General features: G+C 39.6%; 2 protein-coding genes and 3 non-coding genes across 5 annotated transcripts in view; 1 reads left to right on the forward strand and 4 right to left on the reverse strand.

The window, feature by feature from the left end:
- The window catches only part of LOC145434931 (uncharacterized), a 41,756-nt gene extending 32,591 nt beyond the window's left edge, over positions 1–9,165 (reverse strand). Inside the window, exons 1-4 of the mRNA XM_080312155.1 lie at positions 9,002–9,165; positions 5,512–5,657; positions 4,852–4,896; positions 3,064–3,173 (exon numbers count right to left, since the gene is read on the reverse strand). Of these exons, the coding sequence (XP_080168281.1) occupies positions 3,064–3,173; positions 4,852–4,896; positions 5,512–5,657; positions 9,002–9,086 (386 nt within the window). The 5' untranslated portion in view covers positions 9,087–9,165. The remainder of the gene's footprint in view (positions 1–3,063; positions 3,174–4,851; positions 4,897–5,511; positions 5,658–9,001) is intronic.
- The window catches only part of LOC145435195 (cornifelin homolog B-like), a 150,616-nt gene that overhangs the window by 29,850 nt on the left and 107,842 nt on the right, over positions 1–12,924 (forward strand). The gene's annotated exons all lie outside the window — the stretch shown is intronic.
- Trnar-ucg (transfer RNA arginine (anticodon UCG)) lies at positions 51–123 on the reverse strand. Its single transcript has one exon. It is a non-coding gene; the product is annotated as a tRNA-Arg (tRNA).
- Trnar-acg (transfer RNA arginine (anticodon ACG)) lies at positions 3,372–3,444 on the reverse strand. The gene has a single exon. It is a non-coding gene; the product is annotated as a tRNA-Arg (tRNA).
- Trnal-aag (transfer RNA leucine (anticodon AAG)) lies at positions 12,744–12,825 on the reverse strand. The gene has a single exon. It is a non-coding gene; the product is annotated as a tRNA-Leu (tRNA).

Raw genomic sequence — 12,924 nt, forward strand, 5'->3', positions numbered from 1 at the left:
AGTTGAGGAAATATTCGTGGATACATTCGTTTTGATTAAACTAAAACAATTGACCCCGAAGGGACTCGAACCCTCAATCTCCTGATTCGAAGTCAGATGCCTTATCCATTAGGCCACGAGGCCACGCGTTAGTCCGTGCAAAACTTGGGTCGAAATCTGAAATAGGCCTACTTGTCTCTGATACAGATGAAATCAAAGGTATATAACATATAGGCCAATAGCCTCACCCCTGTACGAATTGTCTACAAGCATCGTGGAGTATCGATAAAGATTCAACAATATGACTGCACAAGGGCACAGTGTAGACGTAGAGTTACATTATTGTCGCTAGACAGTTACACAGGGGCGGTCAACCCGTGGACCGCGGGCCACTTGTGACCCGCGAGGTCATTTTTGAAATCATAGTTATATTATCGAAAAATAATTAACCAGGTAATTTATTGTGAACTTGTAAGGCCAACCAAAAATTTGATTAGCCAGACCGTGAAATTTGGGCTGTTGATGGCTTATATATCAGTTCCGACGCATTAGCGAGCCATGGTCCAGCCACATTTTCGTATATCTTAGTATATATGACCATAAATTAGAATGCTTCGCGGCAGATTTGTTTGACTTGAAATTTTTCTTAAAATTTGATGAGATTGATTGTCACCCGCTTTCTTTCTCCAAGTATTGGTACCCTCGCCAGAGTTGAGTCTAACTACGTTTGCAATTATGGAAGAACGTGCCGTCCAACATGCGACTTCGCGTGTACGCTCGTAGAAATATCGTCGGGGATGAAACCTTGGCACATAATGATAGATGCAATGTTCGCCGAAACCTTCGATATTGATATGTTCAAGCGCCTAATAATCCTATCCTTTCTAAATCAGCCCAGCCGTATAATACAGAGGCAGCCCGCAAAACATTCAAGCAACAATAGTATTGACATTTATTATCTCTGCGAAATTTTCGCGCATTTCGCGGTAACGACATTAATGCACACTGAGTTTTCATGACATAATTGTTATCAATTTTTAGGCGTAATAAAATAAGTCTTGTTTTCACCGTTACCATATCCGGTTCGCTCCTATTTGGCGACTAATAAAATGTCATCAGAGTGGCCCGCGCAAATGTTCGTAAGTCTCATGAGGCCCTTTTTCGAATAGGTTGGCCACCTCTGGGTTACCGGCACACACGTCAACCCTATAAACGATGTGATTATTATCTTCACCCTGTGTCTCTAGGTCTTGCGGCGAAAAATTCAGAAAAGAGCCGATGAGAGACGTAGGCCAACTCAGAGAGGGAAATGAATAAAAACAAAAAGACAGCTGAAAAAACATTAACTTCGAACACTGTTACATCGGGCACCGGGGCGAGGTGGATGACTGATCGTTTCGGCATCCTAATATATGTTTATCACAGCGCATTGTGTCTTGTGTATCGCATTGTACATGATGCGTCTTGACGAGATAAAATAATATACGAGGATCGGGGCATACTGCTTCAGTGAAATCGGTTGCGATAATATTACTTACAAAAACTGTGATCACTATTACGAATGTACAGTAAAATGTCGCAATAATCGATTACTATTACATGGAGAATATCATCCCTAATTATTCATGATTTCATTCATTTTACTTCCTTGAGCTTGATACTTGAAATGTGTTCGAAGACAACAGGGATTGAGATGGGACAGAAGTATAATGAAGAGAATATTTGAAAGTTGCAGCGTCAGTTGCTTGTACGTCATGTGTATACATGTAAAAAAAATCACTAACAATCCCTCTGGTCAGCACCTATAGGTAGCCTAATACAATGCACACAATATGATTTTGGTATACTTGAATAAACGTTGTCGCGACTTTACTACCATCCGAACCACTGCTGTTATAAAAGGATTATACATCTTAAAGTTTAAATTTTCAAAATATATCTGGAAACATTAAATTTATTAGTTGGCCATCGTGGGAATCACGGGTTTACAACACGTTATTTTTTGTGTCTCATCGTTTCTGATCTAGTCATATCCGTGTACACAATGGTATTTGTTTACATCCAGCCAGTTCCATTTCGGACCTGAATTGGACATGGGGGATACATTTTCGCAATACACTATATCTTTCAGACTATGCATATAATTACGAGTGTAAGTCTATGCTATACCTAAACTATATGGCGCTGGAATAAGTCACGCTATGATCATTTCCGCGGGATGTCAGATTGTGTCGCATTGATGTTAATTGACCTTGATGCTCTAACCGCAAAAGAAAATATGATATCGAACACAGCATGCGGCTGGATGCTAAAGTGATCTGTGAAATCTTCTGGGAATTACGTGTAATTTCAAAACCCATGGCGGCAAACAAGGGTTCGAGATATTTATGGAGGCTTTTTGTGTACGAGCGCTATGTCTCGTATAAATTAAATGTGGAATATTATGCTGCATAATACGCTACATGCGTGTGTGCGGCTGTAATATACTGTGAGTGGTTTCGGTGTGCCTATAAGTTCCTGGTAACAGAGCCATCAAATAAACTGCCTAGCACGTCACGCTTCAATCAAAGCGTAAATACAAGAAGGCGCCACTATAATTGAGTATGTATAGAATCCTGCATATATTATTTGATAGTACTGACCGAATTCAACCACAGATCGTGCATAAATGATCTCTCTCTGCTTAAATTTATTTGCTTGCCCTTGTTATATGAATATTTACAGCAATTTCATGAGCGATATCGTGCACGTTCCCTCACAAGGCTCTGCTAGAGAGTAGTATATGGATGTTCCAAATGATAACAGCATAGGCAAACTTGGCGATGACTTGAATGAATTCAACAGCATTAAACGCGGTTTCGATGTCGAATATCACGCAGATTGCAATGTAATTCTGATATTTATGAAATGAAATTGAGTTTTTACTAGTTCCGTATTTTTCAATCCAGGTTGCTGTCAACGCTGGTTTTATATCTGTAATGTTAGCTCAAGTAACAAAGAGAGAGAGACAGGAAGAAAATAATGAAAACAAAACAGACATATGGCCCAGAAACTGACAGAAAATAACAGCGATGACGATTATACCTGTTGTATAGTACAATATCTGGCAACCATATCTTCTTCGCTGGTATTCTGATGTTATCTATGCCGTCGTACTTTCTTGGGATCCAAGTTAGCCCTGCATCTCGCCACTCCTGTTGATATGATTGGGGATATAGGAAAATGTTACAACCTGATAACTTGAAGCACATGTTTGAGCTCCACCAACTTGTCTATATAGGTGATATCCGTATATATGAGTGAACTTACGTAAACCAAGCTGCTAGTGAGTCAGTCGTGAGATTTGTGACCTGGTTTTCGAAAATGACGAGTTAAGAAGAAACACATAAGCTTGACCTCGAAGGGACTCGAACCCTCAATCTTCTGATTCGTAGTCAGACGCCTTATCCATTGGGCCACGAGGCCGGTATCATACTCGGAATGGTAGATCTATATAATCTCACAATCGAGGTCATTTTCGTAATGTACGTGAATCTGCGTAACCCAATCCTACCCAACCTATTTGGCGGGCCCGAACTTGTGACTTGATCTGCGATAACTATTTATTTTACTACATGGAAATATCCATCTGTGGCGATGACAGTAGGATTACCATATTCTTAGATCCGACTTTATACGAAGTCACAAAAGACCCCACGCATAACCAGTTAAGGTTGGCCTTTTATTTTTGTCAACCTTGCTGTCGAAATCCATATTTCACGTCTAGCATGGATTTTTTTTGCTTGTCTGTAGGATCGCCTGACTTTCAACGCTATAAAGTAGGACGAATTGCGAAAAAGGAGGACATATGGTAACCATAGATAACAGTAACTTACGATTTCACAATTCTACACATTGTATTGTTTTGCCATTGGCTGTACCGTCACAGAAAGATATTCCACAAAGTAACATTTTATGCGAGTTGAATGCGGCGTCGATTCAGCCCAGTTACGAACCTGACCCTTTTGAAAGATTGCTAAAGGATATTTTGATATAATAATCGATTGAAAATTATACGACTTTTCTGACACTGTATACTACCGTATCAACGAATAGGCATGTTAACGATATTGCGGTCCAGCGGATCAGAATTTGCATCTAGCATTACGAATCAATAAACAATCTTCTTATCATAATCGCTTGTGGTAACATGAACATATTAACAAAACGACATTGATGAAAAAATGTTAGAAACCCAGAAAGCTGACGTGCCTCGTTGTCAGATGAAGGTATATATGCTAGTAGCATTCTACAATCTACGACATCTACGGCAGTGGTTCTCGACCTTTTTCACCTCGCGGTGAAAAAAATTTCAGAAAATATATGGCGGACCGGTGGACTTTCAAAAATCGAAATTAACCCAAAGGATGCCACCATGTGATGTTACGGTAGTGAGTCTACTGAGTCGAGGTAAAGTTATCTTGACCAGAGAAACATGCTACCACCGGGAGTCGTTCATAGTCTTTCGTGCCGAAAGCCGTGGCTTTAGCCGACCACGCTAACTCCAATATTATTCTTCCCTTCGACAATATCGAGAGAAGAAGCGTTTTGGAGTCTATATAAGCACCTTGTCGTGCTACCTTGCCCACTACCACCAGGCGTAGGCTACTCTGGCTACTACGAATATAATGCGCCGCACCAAAACCCCTGACAACAGTTACGCCCTACAAGTAATTTACTTCTAAGTGAAGCAGCTGTTCGCGCGTGCTTATGGTGACACTTAATGGTGCAGGGAGAGGAAAATATATCGGATGTAAGACTAAATAACCTTGCCAAGGCTTATTCTGACACATATTCTCCGCCTTTTTACCTGTAACACAATTATAACTTTACCTGGCGTATCGAGAGAAAGCAGGAGAACGTCTGGGCTCGCTCGTCCTGAAAATACAGTATAAAATCTATTTTGGTACATCTCTTGGCAGGCCCGCATGAGTAGGATATATACTTGCTTAGTTTTAACGATATATATCAGATCCTATAACTAACAGCACAATACTGTGATACTAAGATGAGATTGGAACGAGTTGAAACTACTTGGTGAATTGTCATCACCTCATAGTATGTTCGTTCATGCAGTATTTACAGGTTACAAATAAACTCATGTAAATTTAGGTTACAATCTCAGAGTAAATATCGGAAGATGTGGATATTATTATAATAACTCAGTTTAGTACTGCTAGGTGTGCGTATTGTATATTACAGATTCAGTCAGTTGCGATGTTAGGCCTGCACCACAATCCATGGGGTAATTTCATTGCTACAAATTTATCTATTATTGTCTAATTCCATTGCGGCTATATGCTATATGCAGTATACACCATATCAGACATATACATATCGCATGCTGAATTCGAGCAGTAAAGTGATGTAACAATACTCAGATAATATCTAATTTGTTAGAATATAGCATGCCAACGTTCTGGTTTTATACTGAAATATAACTTATGCGAATTATCCACGTGTTATAGATCCGAGAAAACTACCATGCCTCACCAGTTCAATTATTTGATGTAAAAATACCGTGAGATTAACCGAAAGGACGTTGTTAGTGTCGTTCACGGGTCTGATGTCCTTTTTGTAATCCAAATACATATCGTAGACAAGTTTTTGTGCGTATCTCCTATCGGCCGCGAAGGAATCTGAAAGCAAAGTGTCGTGGAACTTGATTATTCATATTATAGCGTTGTACAAAATTGTCCATACAAAGCATTGCCGTGGTTACACAAGTATAGCAGGAAAGTATCGTGACTAGGGCAAGTTTTGTTGCAGTTAAATCCATGGAAAGTTGCATTTACTTTTGACAAAATTGCAGTAAAAAGTTGCATTTATTTTCTCACAAAAGTTGCACTAAAAGGCCACATTTTGCTCGGTTGACTAAACAAAAGGTCAACTTCTCAGTTCCACTCCCGAAATACAGTTTTCCATCCGGATTCTCAAAGGGTCAACTTTCCGGCTCAGCAACCGAAATACCCATGAGCCGTGTATTTCACCAAAATCGAAAATTCTTTCATGAAAAATCGAAAAAGTTGCAGAATGTTGCTAAAAGTTGCATGAAACCAAATGGACAAAAGTTGCACTATAAGATTCTTTCAAACAGCTTAAAACAGCATTCTACATATCTTCCGAGTATTTAGGAAGCTGCCGGAAGCTGTAAAAAAGTTGCAAAAGTTGCAAAAACTTGCTCTAATCATAACATATCAATGGTTAATGGTTATACTCATCTACAGGTATAGAAATTGGAGTCTCACTTACTCGCACAAGCACATTGTATATACAAGTAGAAAACATTCTAAGCTGGGAAAGGTAAAATCGGCTTCATGGGGTGGGGGTGGCATCAATAGGTAAATGTCACGACCTCATGAGATACCATATAATGACTACTGGCGCAATTCTGGAACCATAGTGTCCTAAATTGTGTGGATGTGAACACAGCGATATCGAACGGATCACTGCGTTTGGGTTACGTCATACTTTTAATTTGATCAAAGGCAATTTCGCGGCAATTTTTGAACGACTTGCCGAGCGCTACATTTGATTAAACCGGTATCAATCGAATGCTGCTGCTGTACTGATTACGAAAATATAAATTTTATTCTGCTCGTGGTCCTGTAACCCCCCAACATTAGCTTCGATACGTTAAATCTGTCGTTGTTTATCGATTTTTCTGGCATTTTGAATGTTGGTTCCGAGGTTAAAATCAACGCGGTAGCCGGTGAGGCGTAACTTTGGTTGTCAGTTTTCGGATAGGTGGTTAGTGTTACTTATGCTCGATTGGATCGAGAATTATCATAAAAACCAAGCCTTTGCAAATGATCTTCAGACTGGTGGCACTGGGTTGCGGACTAGCTTGCCCACTTAACCACTTTCAAATCCTCAAAACCGCAACAGTACATTTTATGATCCTTTTTACCTCGATTTGAAATACTTAGCCTACTTTTGCAACGTAAACCATGACTAAGTGATAGTAAGTTGATAAGTTCGGGCAAGTAGCCATAAATCGCTCGAGCTCCCTCGGAATTCCCTCGGGATTTGATTTCAGCAGAGAATCAACGCGAAATACATACATAAATATTTGACACGCAAGTTGCCGATACTGTGACATTTGGTACGCGGCATATAAAAGGTTGGCGAACCCTGGTGCAGACTACCTTAAAAACGATGCAACTCGTGTAGCCTACACCATTCCAAGGCATAGGTAAACAATGAGCGAAACTGCTCAAGTAGGATCTATAGCAGAGGTCTCAAACACGCGGCCCGCGGGTCGCATGCGGCCCGCCAGAGCATTTCGTGCGGCCCGCGACGACATTTTAAATTTTTATCAATTTGACAATATATAAGTCTCGCATATATCTTTACAGGTTATGAATGAAAATTCCCCCTTAAATTGATTCGAAAGCCTGAAACTATTCATCAAAATTCGCTATCACATCAATTATAAACGCTACCATGCAGTGGAAGATTCACTATTTCGCCACATTTCCAATTCATGATCACAAAACCTTACCCTTAGGCTAATAGTGACTGAAATTTGTGAGTTGGACTTGGACGCGAGCTATCTTAGAGTTACTCAGACTCGGGCTAACTCGATGGCAAAATGAAAATGACTCGAGTGACTCGGAATGCCATGAATTTGTTAGAACCATGGATGCAACAAACTAATCGCGTCGCAACAAACTAATCGCGTATCGGGGGAATAGTAATACATCAGAAGGCCGCAGCTTGGTATTTCGCTAACTATGCAAGTAGTTATGGCAACCATTGGCAATCTGTTAGTTACATCTTTGGTCGCGAAACCATGTTATTAGGCCACTTAAAGGTACTGAGTACCGTAGTGGTACGGTCCAATGATGTAACAACAATGGGCCGTTCGGCGTTCCGACATTTCAATCACTAGGACACATTCATTAATATATTTATGTTTTTTTCTGCTCCTATATTTGAAGATATTTGGCCATGAGATCAGTAGCCTATACTTATCAGAAGTAACCCGAATCCTGGATTGGAATTACAATGCTCAACCTAAAAATGTTATGATATCAGATCGGTCTCTATTTATCAACCAGTTCAATTCAAAATATTCATAGTAGCTCCAAAATTATAACGCGATAGCTTTTATGATGGCATCATACATTCGTCCGCCCATGTGGTGTTTACATCTTATAATTAATATAAATCAAGTACTACACCAATTCTATTCAAATAGTTATAAATGTGATGATTCTTTTCGTGACAGGCCTAAATTGATACAAGAGTAAATCACATTTTGACCATGAGTGTTTGTTGGATCGGCCCACTTTCAATAGGACAATTCATTCCCGCCAAATAAGGCCTACATGGAAATACATTGAATACCCCTATAAATGCTGCGGCCCGCGGCGTCGTCAAAACTGGAAAACTGGCCCGCGAGGACATTTGAGTTTGAGACCTCTGATCTATAGCCTACAATGCATCATAAAAATAATACTAACTCTTGAATGGAATATTGTATCATGTGCATATACGATAAATGAGTAACCGTTATTATTGACCAATAATTGATTAATTGGTAAACTATTTCGTTATATTTATCAGTGACAAACCACTAACCACTATTTTAAATTCAGATGTCAGTATCGCGAAAATGCATATAGCTGCTAATCCGATGATTAAACCAGACGTTTCATGGCTCAATTACATCTAAAATATGAATCGAAAAGAAAGAATAGATAAAAAGACTATAATATCATAGTAAGTTTGACGTTATTGACACCAAAAATCTCCAAGTTTTAATCATTTTATTATTCGCATTGACAGCCAAACGCCAACACGTTTTAGCGGTACTGGATCACACGCCGAGTCCGTAAATTGGAGGATATTAATTGGATTACAAGCACATCCAATCCATATGACACTGGAGAGCTCTTACTCGATACTAAAAACTTTTATTGCTCAGTGAGGGTATCGAGCGGAACATACGCAATTTGAATCGATACGAAATGCTTACATTCAACTCCCGATAGTAGCATCAAATATGTCGATATGAAAATCCAGCGCAGCGAAATCACATCCCTCGTAAACAACGTCAGCATACCTTGAAATGTTAGTTATTCATGTAGTTATGAGAAGTTAGTGTTGATAATAAAAGCTATATCAGAAAATAGGTGTATAACAGATGATTTAAATGCGTGTTTTAGCAAACAAGTTCGATGTTAACCTTGCTATCGTTTTAAATGGAAATCCTTAAACCGTTCACTTGAATTTCCCTAAAATCACCCGAAATGAAGGGTATGGGCAATGTTGCTGCAAAAGTGTACATATACCGTTGGAGTATTCACGTAATTTTACTGTAATTGCCTTAAGCACCATAACTTGCGGAATGTAGTGAAATTCACATCGAATACCACCAAAACGAACATTTTGACAAGGAAAGCATTTTTAAAACGTCCCTTTTAAGCGATATTCATATTTCGGATTGCAAAATAACCTAGCCTATAGTACAAACTATCAGTATTACGAAATAACATAACATGATCTATAGTCAATATTCAGTATCGTGCTATAGGCATTAACTATGTTTTCACCAATGCATGTGCATGGCGATTTCACTTGTAGAAAGATCCAAACTCATACATGTAAACCAACTTAACTCGAATAATTTGGTCAGTAAAACATGAAGCTACTATATGCATATTGCATATGCACCAAGTATGTCATTTAGCGTTCGGAATTATTCAACTACCATAGAAGTACAAATTTCCCAAATTGACACGAATTGGTTGATTAGGGAAAACATAGGCATCCTTCAGTTCAGTTCAGGTTATTATTATGTTTTTCAATTTAAAACACTCATCGCAGTACCCGTCGCGGACTAGGTGACTATCCTTTCTGATCCAAAGTGGAGATACACTATAATAGGTACGTTTTCGATTTTTGACTTCGCTCATAGCAGTCTAGTCTATAGTCCGTAAATTGCTGGAGCGCATAGGTCAGAAGTATCATACAAAAATACCAGTATCCTCCAGCGCCATAAATTGACGAAACACGCCGCGACTGTCTAAAAGAACCCCTTCTCGTCCTAAATAAAACGCCCCTCCCTTCGAGTATCTTCACTTATCATTTACAACCCTCAAGAGAGCAGAGGTCACGCGACATTACGCATTGGTATTGGATATTAGCGATGCCGCTGATGAAGAAGATGACAGCGTTCACATATAGTTCTATCGATTTAATATCACCCGCATACTGGAAAATGCGTATCGTATTTGCCATAATGAGTATTCCGACCCTGTATTCTTAAGACCTGTTCTCATGGTGATGAGTTTCGCGAAATCGATAGCTGGAAATGCCACGCGTTGACAAGTACACGCAACGCGAGGCAGCGATTGACAGCGGATGGATGCTAGTGACGGGCGTATCTAAAAGTGCTCGCGCACGTACTAGGCGTCTTTCGTCTTCACGTCATTTCATTGCAAGGGAAAATCCTGCCACTCAAAATGTATCCACAAATGTATTCCCATCATCGTATCAAGTTCATATTGGCCAAAATTCACTTTGAAAAAGCAGAATAACGTCTTTTAAGGGGGACGGGCAAAATCAGACATCAATGTTGCATCAAATTAAAACACAACTGAAATATAATGCTGGTCATAGGCCTACACTTCAAAATATCGTAGATTTGAAGAAGCCTGCGTACTGCAGCATATATATTTCACCGATGACGGCGATGACACACCCCTATGTAATTATTGGAGATAGCCTACATCCATTCTATTAGCTATACGCGTAGCTATCCGTTCCACGTATATTGTGTCTTTGATTTAGCTTTTAATTTCAGTCAAAAATATAAGCTGTGTTCACATAATCGTGGAGATTCACAATCCATGTGGTAATACATATATCCCGATTGCTTTTGCACTAATGGTATAGGATTGGATGGAGACAGCCATAACTCATGCATTTTGTTGAAACAGCGTTTTCTTGAATTAATTAGCGGTTCTTCTGCAGAATAATGGCCTAATTCAATGTTTCTTAAAGGACTAACTATAGTCATCTATAGTTTTGAACAACACATCATGGCAAGTCATATGGGATTGCAAGTTGAAGTCGAGACAGCGGAGTACTTTTTGGTTTATAAGTTGATTCATTAGGTGTGTGGAACAAATTAAAGACTTTCTCCGACACTTTGCAGCCCAAGCATGACATAACAGTTACCAATGCCACGTTTGCTTCTATTATAATGGTCACATGTACTTATTTGTCAGCGATGAAGCAGTTGCAGCGCTTTCAAGTCGCATCTGCTAGCATGCATGCCTCATTTTGAAAAATTATGAAGCTTCTCTCCGAAATTGCGAAATGATTAGCAGCACACCTCAGAATCTCTTAGGCGCAGAGTTTTGGAATCAAATGATTTCGACTGAATTATCTCAATCTGCCAATGCAGAAACCGAAGGTGCTTACATTTTCGGAAACTTATACAAGAAGACTCTTATAAGCCCCCTACTTCGAAATGAGGTTCTACACCAAGAACGGACATTGAATTTCGAATATGGCTATATAGAGGATACTATGTGTCTGTAATATAGATTCACAATGCAATGCCAAAAACAAATGAGTCGGCATTGTCTGCCAAAACACAATTAATCGGTCCGCTCTTTCAACATTTTTGTTGCCCGTGCAGTCACTCTAATCACATAAAAATAGAAATATAATCCTACGGCCTTGTCTATATATAGAAATCTAAATATTTTATGCATAATATGACGGAGGCTGACTTCAATCATTGGATATCTCCACGTCAACTAAATAATACTTCCATCGTGGGTTAGTAGATCGCATTCGAGCACGATTGCTGTTTCTCAATTCCGCGCTGGTAACAAGAATATGAACGACTTACAACTTCTTAATCTTCTTCATCAATCAATCCAATAACTACGCAATGTCTACGAAATTCGCATGAAACACACACAACTTTCTGCTCCCAGAGCAAAATTCGGCAAGCCCACAACACACGTTGAGAAATCGATCTTCGTGGCAAAATAAACTATACCAGTTTGATTTCGCGTTCCGCGAAACCTGATTACCATCGATTTACAAGAGCTTGGCGCACTGGGATGCCGAGTCGGCAAAGTGTCGACTTTATGTAGGTTAACAAATATCGATTGTTTTAAATCAGAATTATCTTAATGCAGTCGTCTACAAAGAAAATATAGAAAACGGGGCAGTAGTCACGCGTGCGGATAACCGCGAAATCTGGCCGCGTGCAGGACTTAATGGTATTGCATCCGTGTTCGTCATGCAAATCTTCGAGCGGATGATGAGAGGAGTTGCAAAAGTTGGTAATTTCGGAATGACACACATTTTGATATTGGTCGCTCTTTCGATCAAAGTATTATGACATCGTCGACTCTCCATACGAAGCGAAATATTAAGATTGGAAGCGATTGGGTCGCCTTTCAAATACATGGACTTCTACGCGCTATCCCATTTGTGGAGTATTTCATACACATGTCTGCCAAGTGAATGTATTAACTTATGTGGTTTGTAAGTACGATCTTCGGTTTGGTTGTAACCCCCATGACAGTGTGTACATGTGTTCACATGTAGTAAAATTATACCATCTCAATGCTCCATTATGATTCGTTTTGTCTAGGTAAGTAGCGACCTGTCTTGCGTATTAATTTTCATGCAGGCTAAATATAGTGGTGAATCTGTCACGTGGTCGCTGTGCTCTAAAATGCAGAATTAAGTGGCAGCGGTGGGATTTGAACCCACGCCATTGTAATGACTGGTGCCTTAAACCAGCGCCTCAGACCGCTCGGCCACGCTACCACGCGACGACACGCGACGACATGTGATTTATTACGAATTCTTGATCAATAATTTTAGTGAATCAATAATCGTCAGATTACATTTTGTCAACGCCGAACG

Source organism: Botryllus schlosseri, chromosome 1, assembly GCF_051294905.1.
Source record: "Botryllus schlosseri isolate E-star chromosome 1, Bs_hap1, whole genome shotgun sequence".
In the NCBI taxonomy this organism is placed as follows: domain Eukaryota; kingdom Metazoa; phylum Chordata; class Ascidiacea; order Stolidobranchia; family Styelidae; genus Botryllus; species Botryllus schlosseri.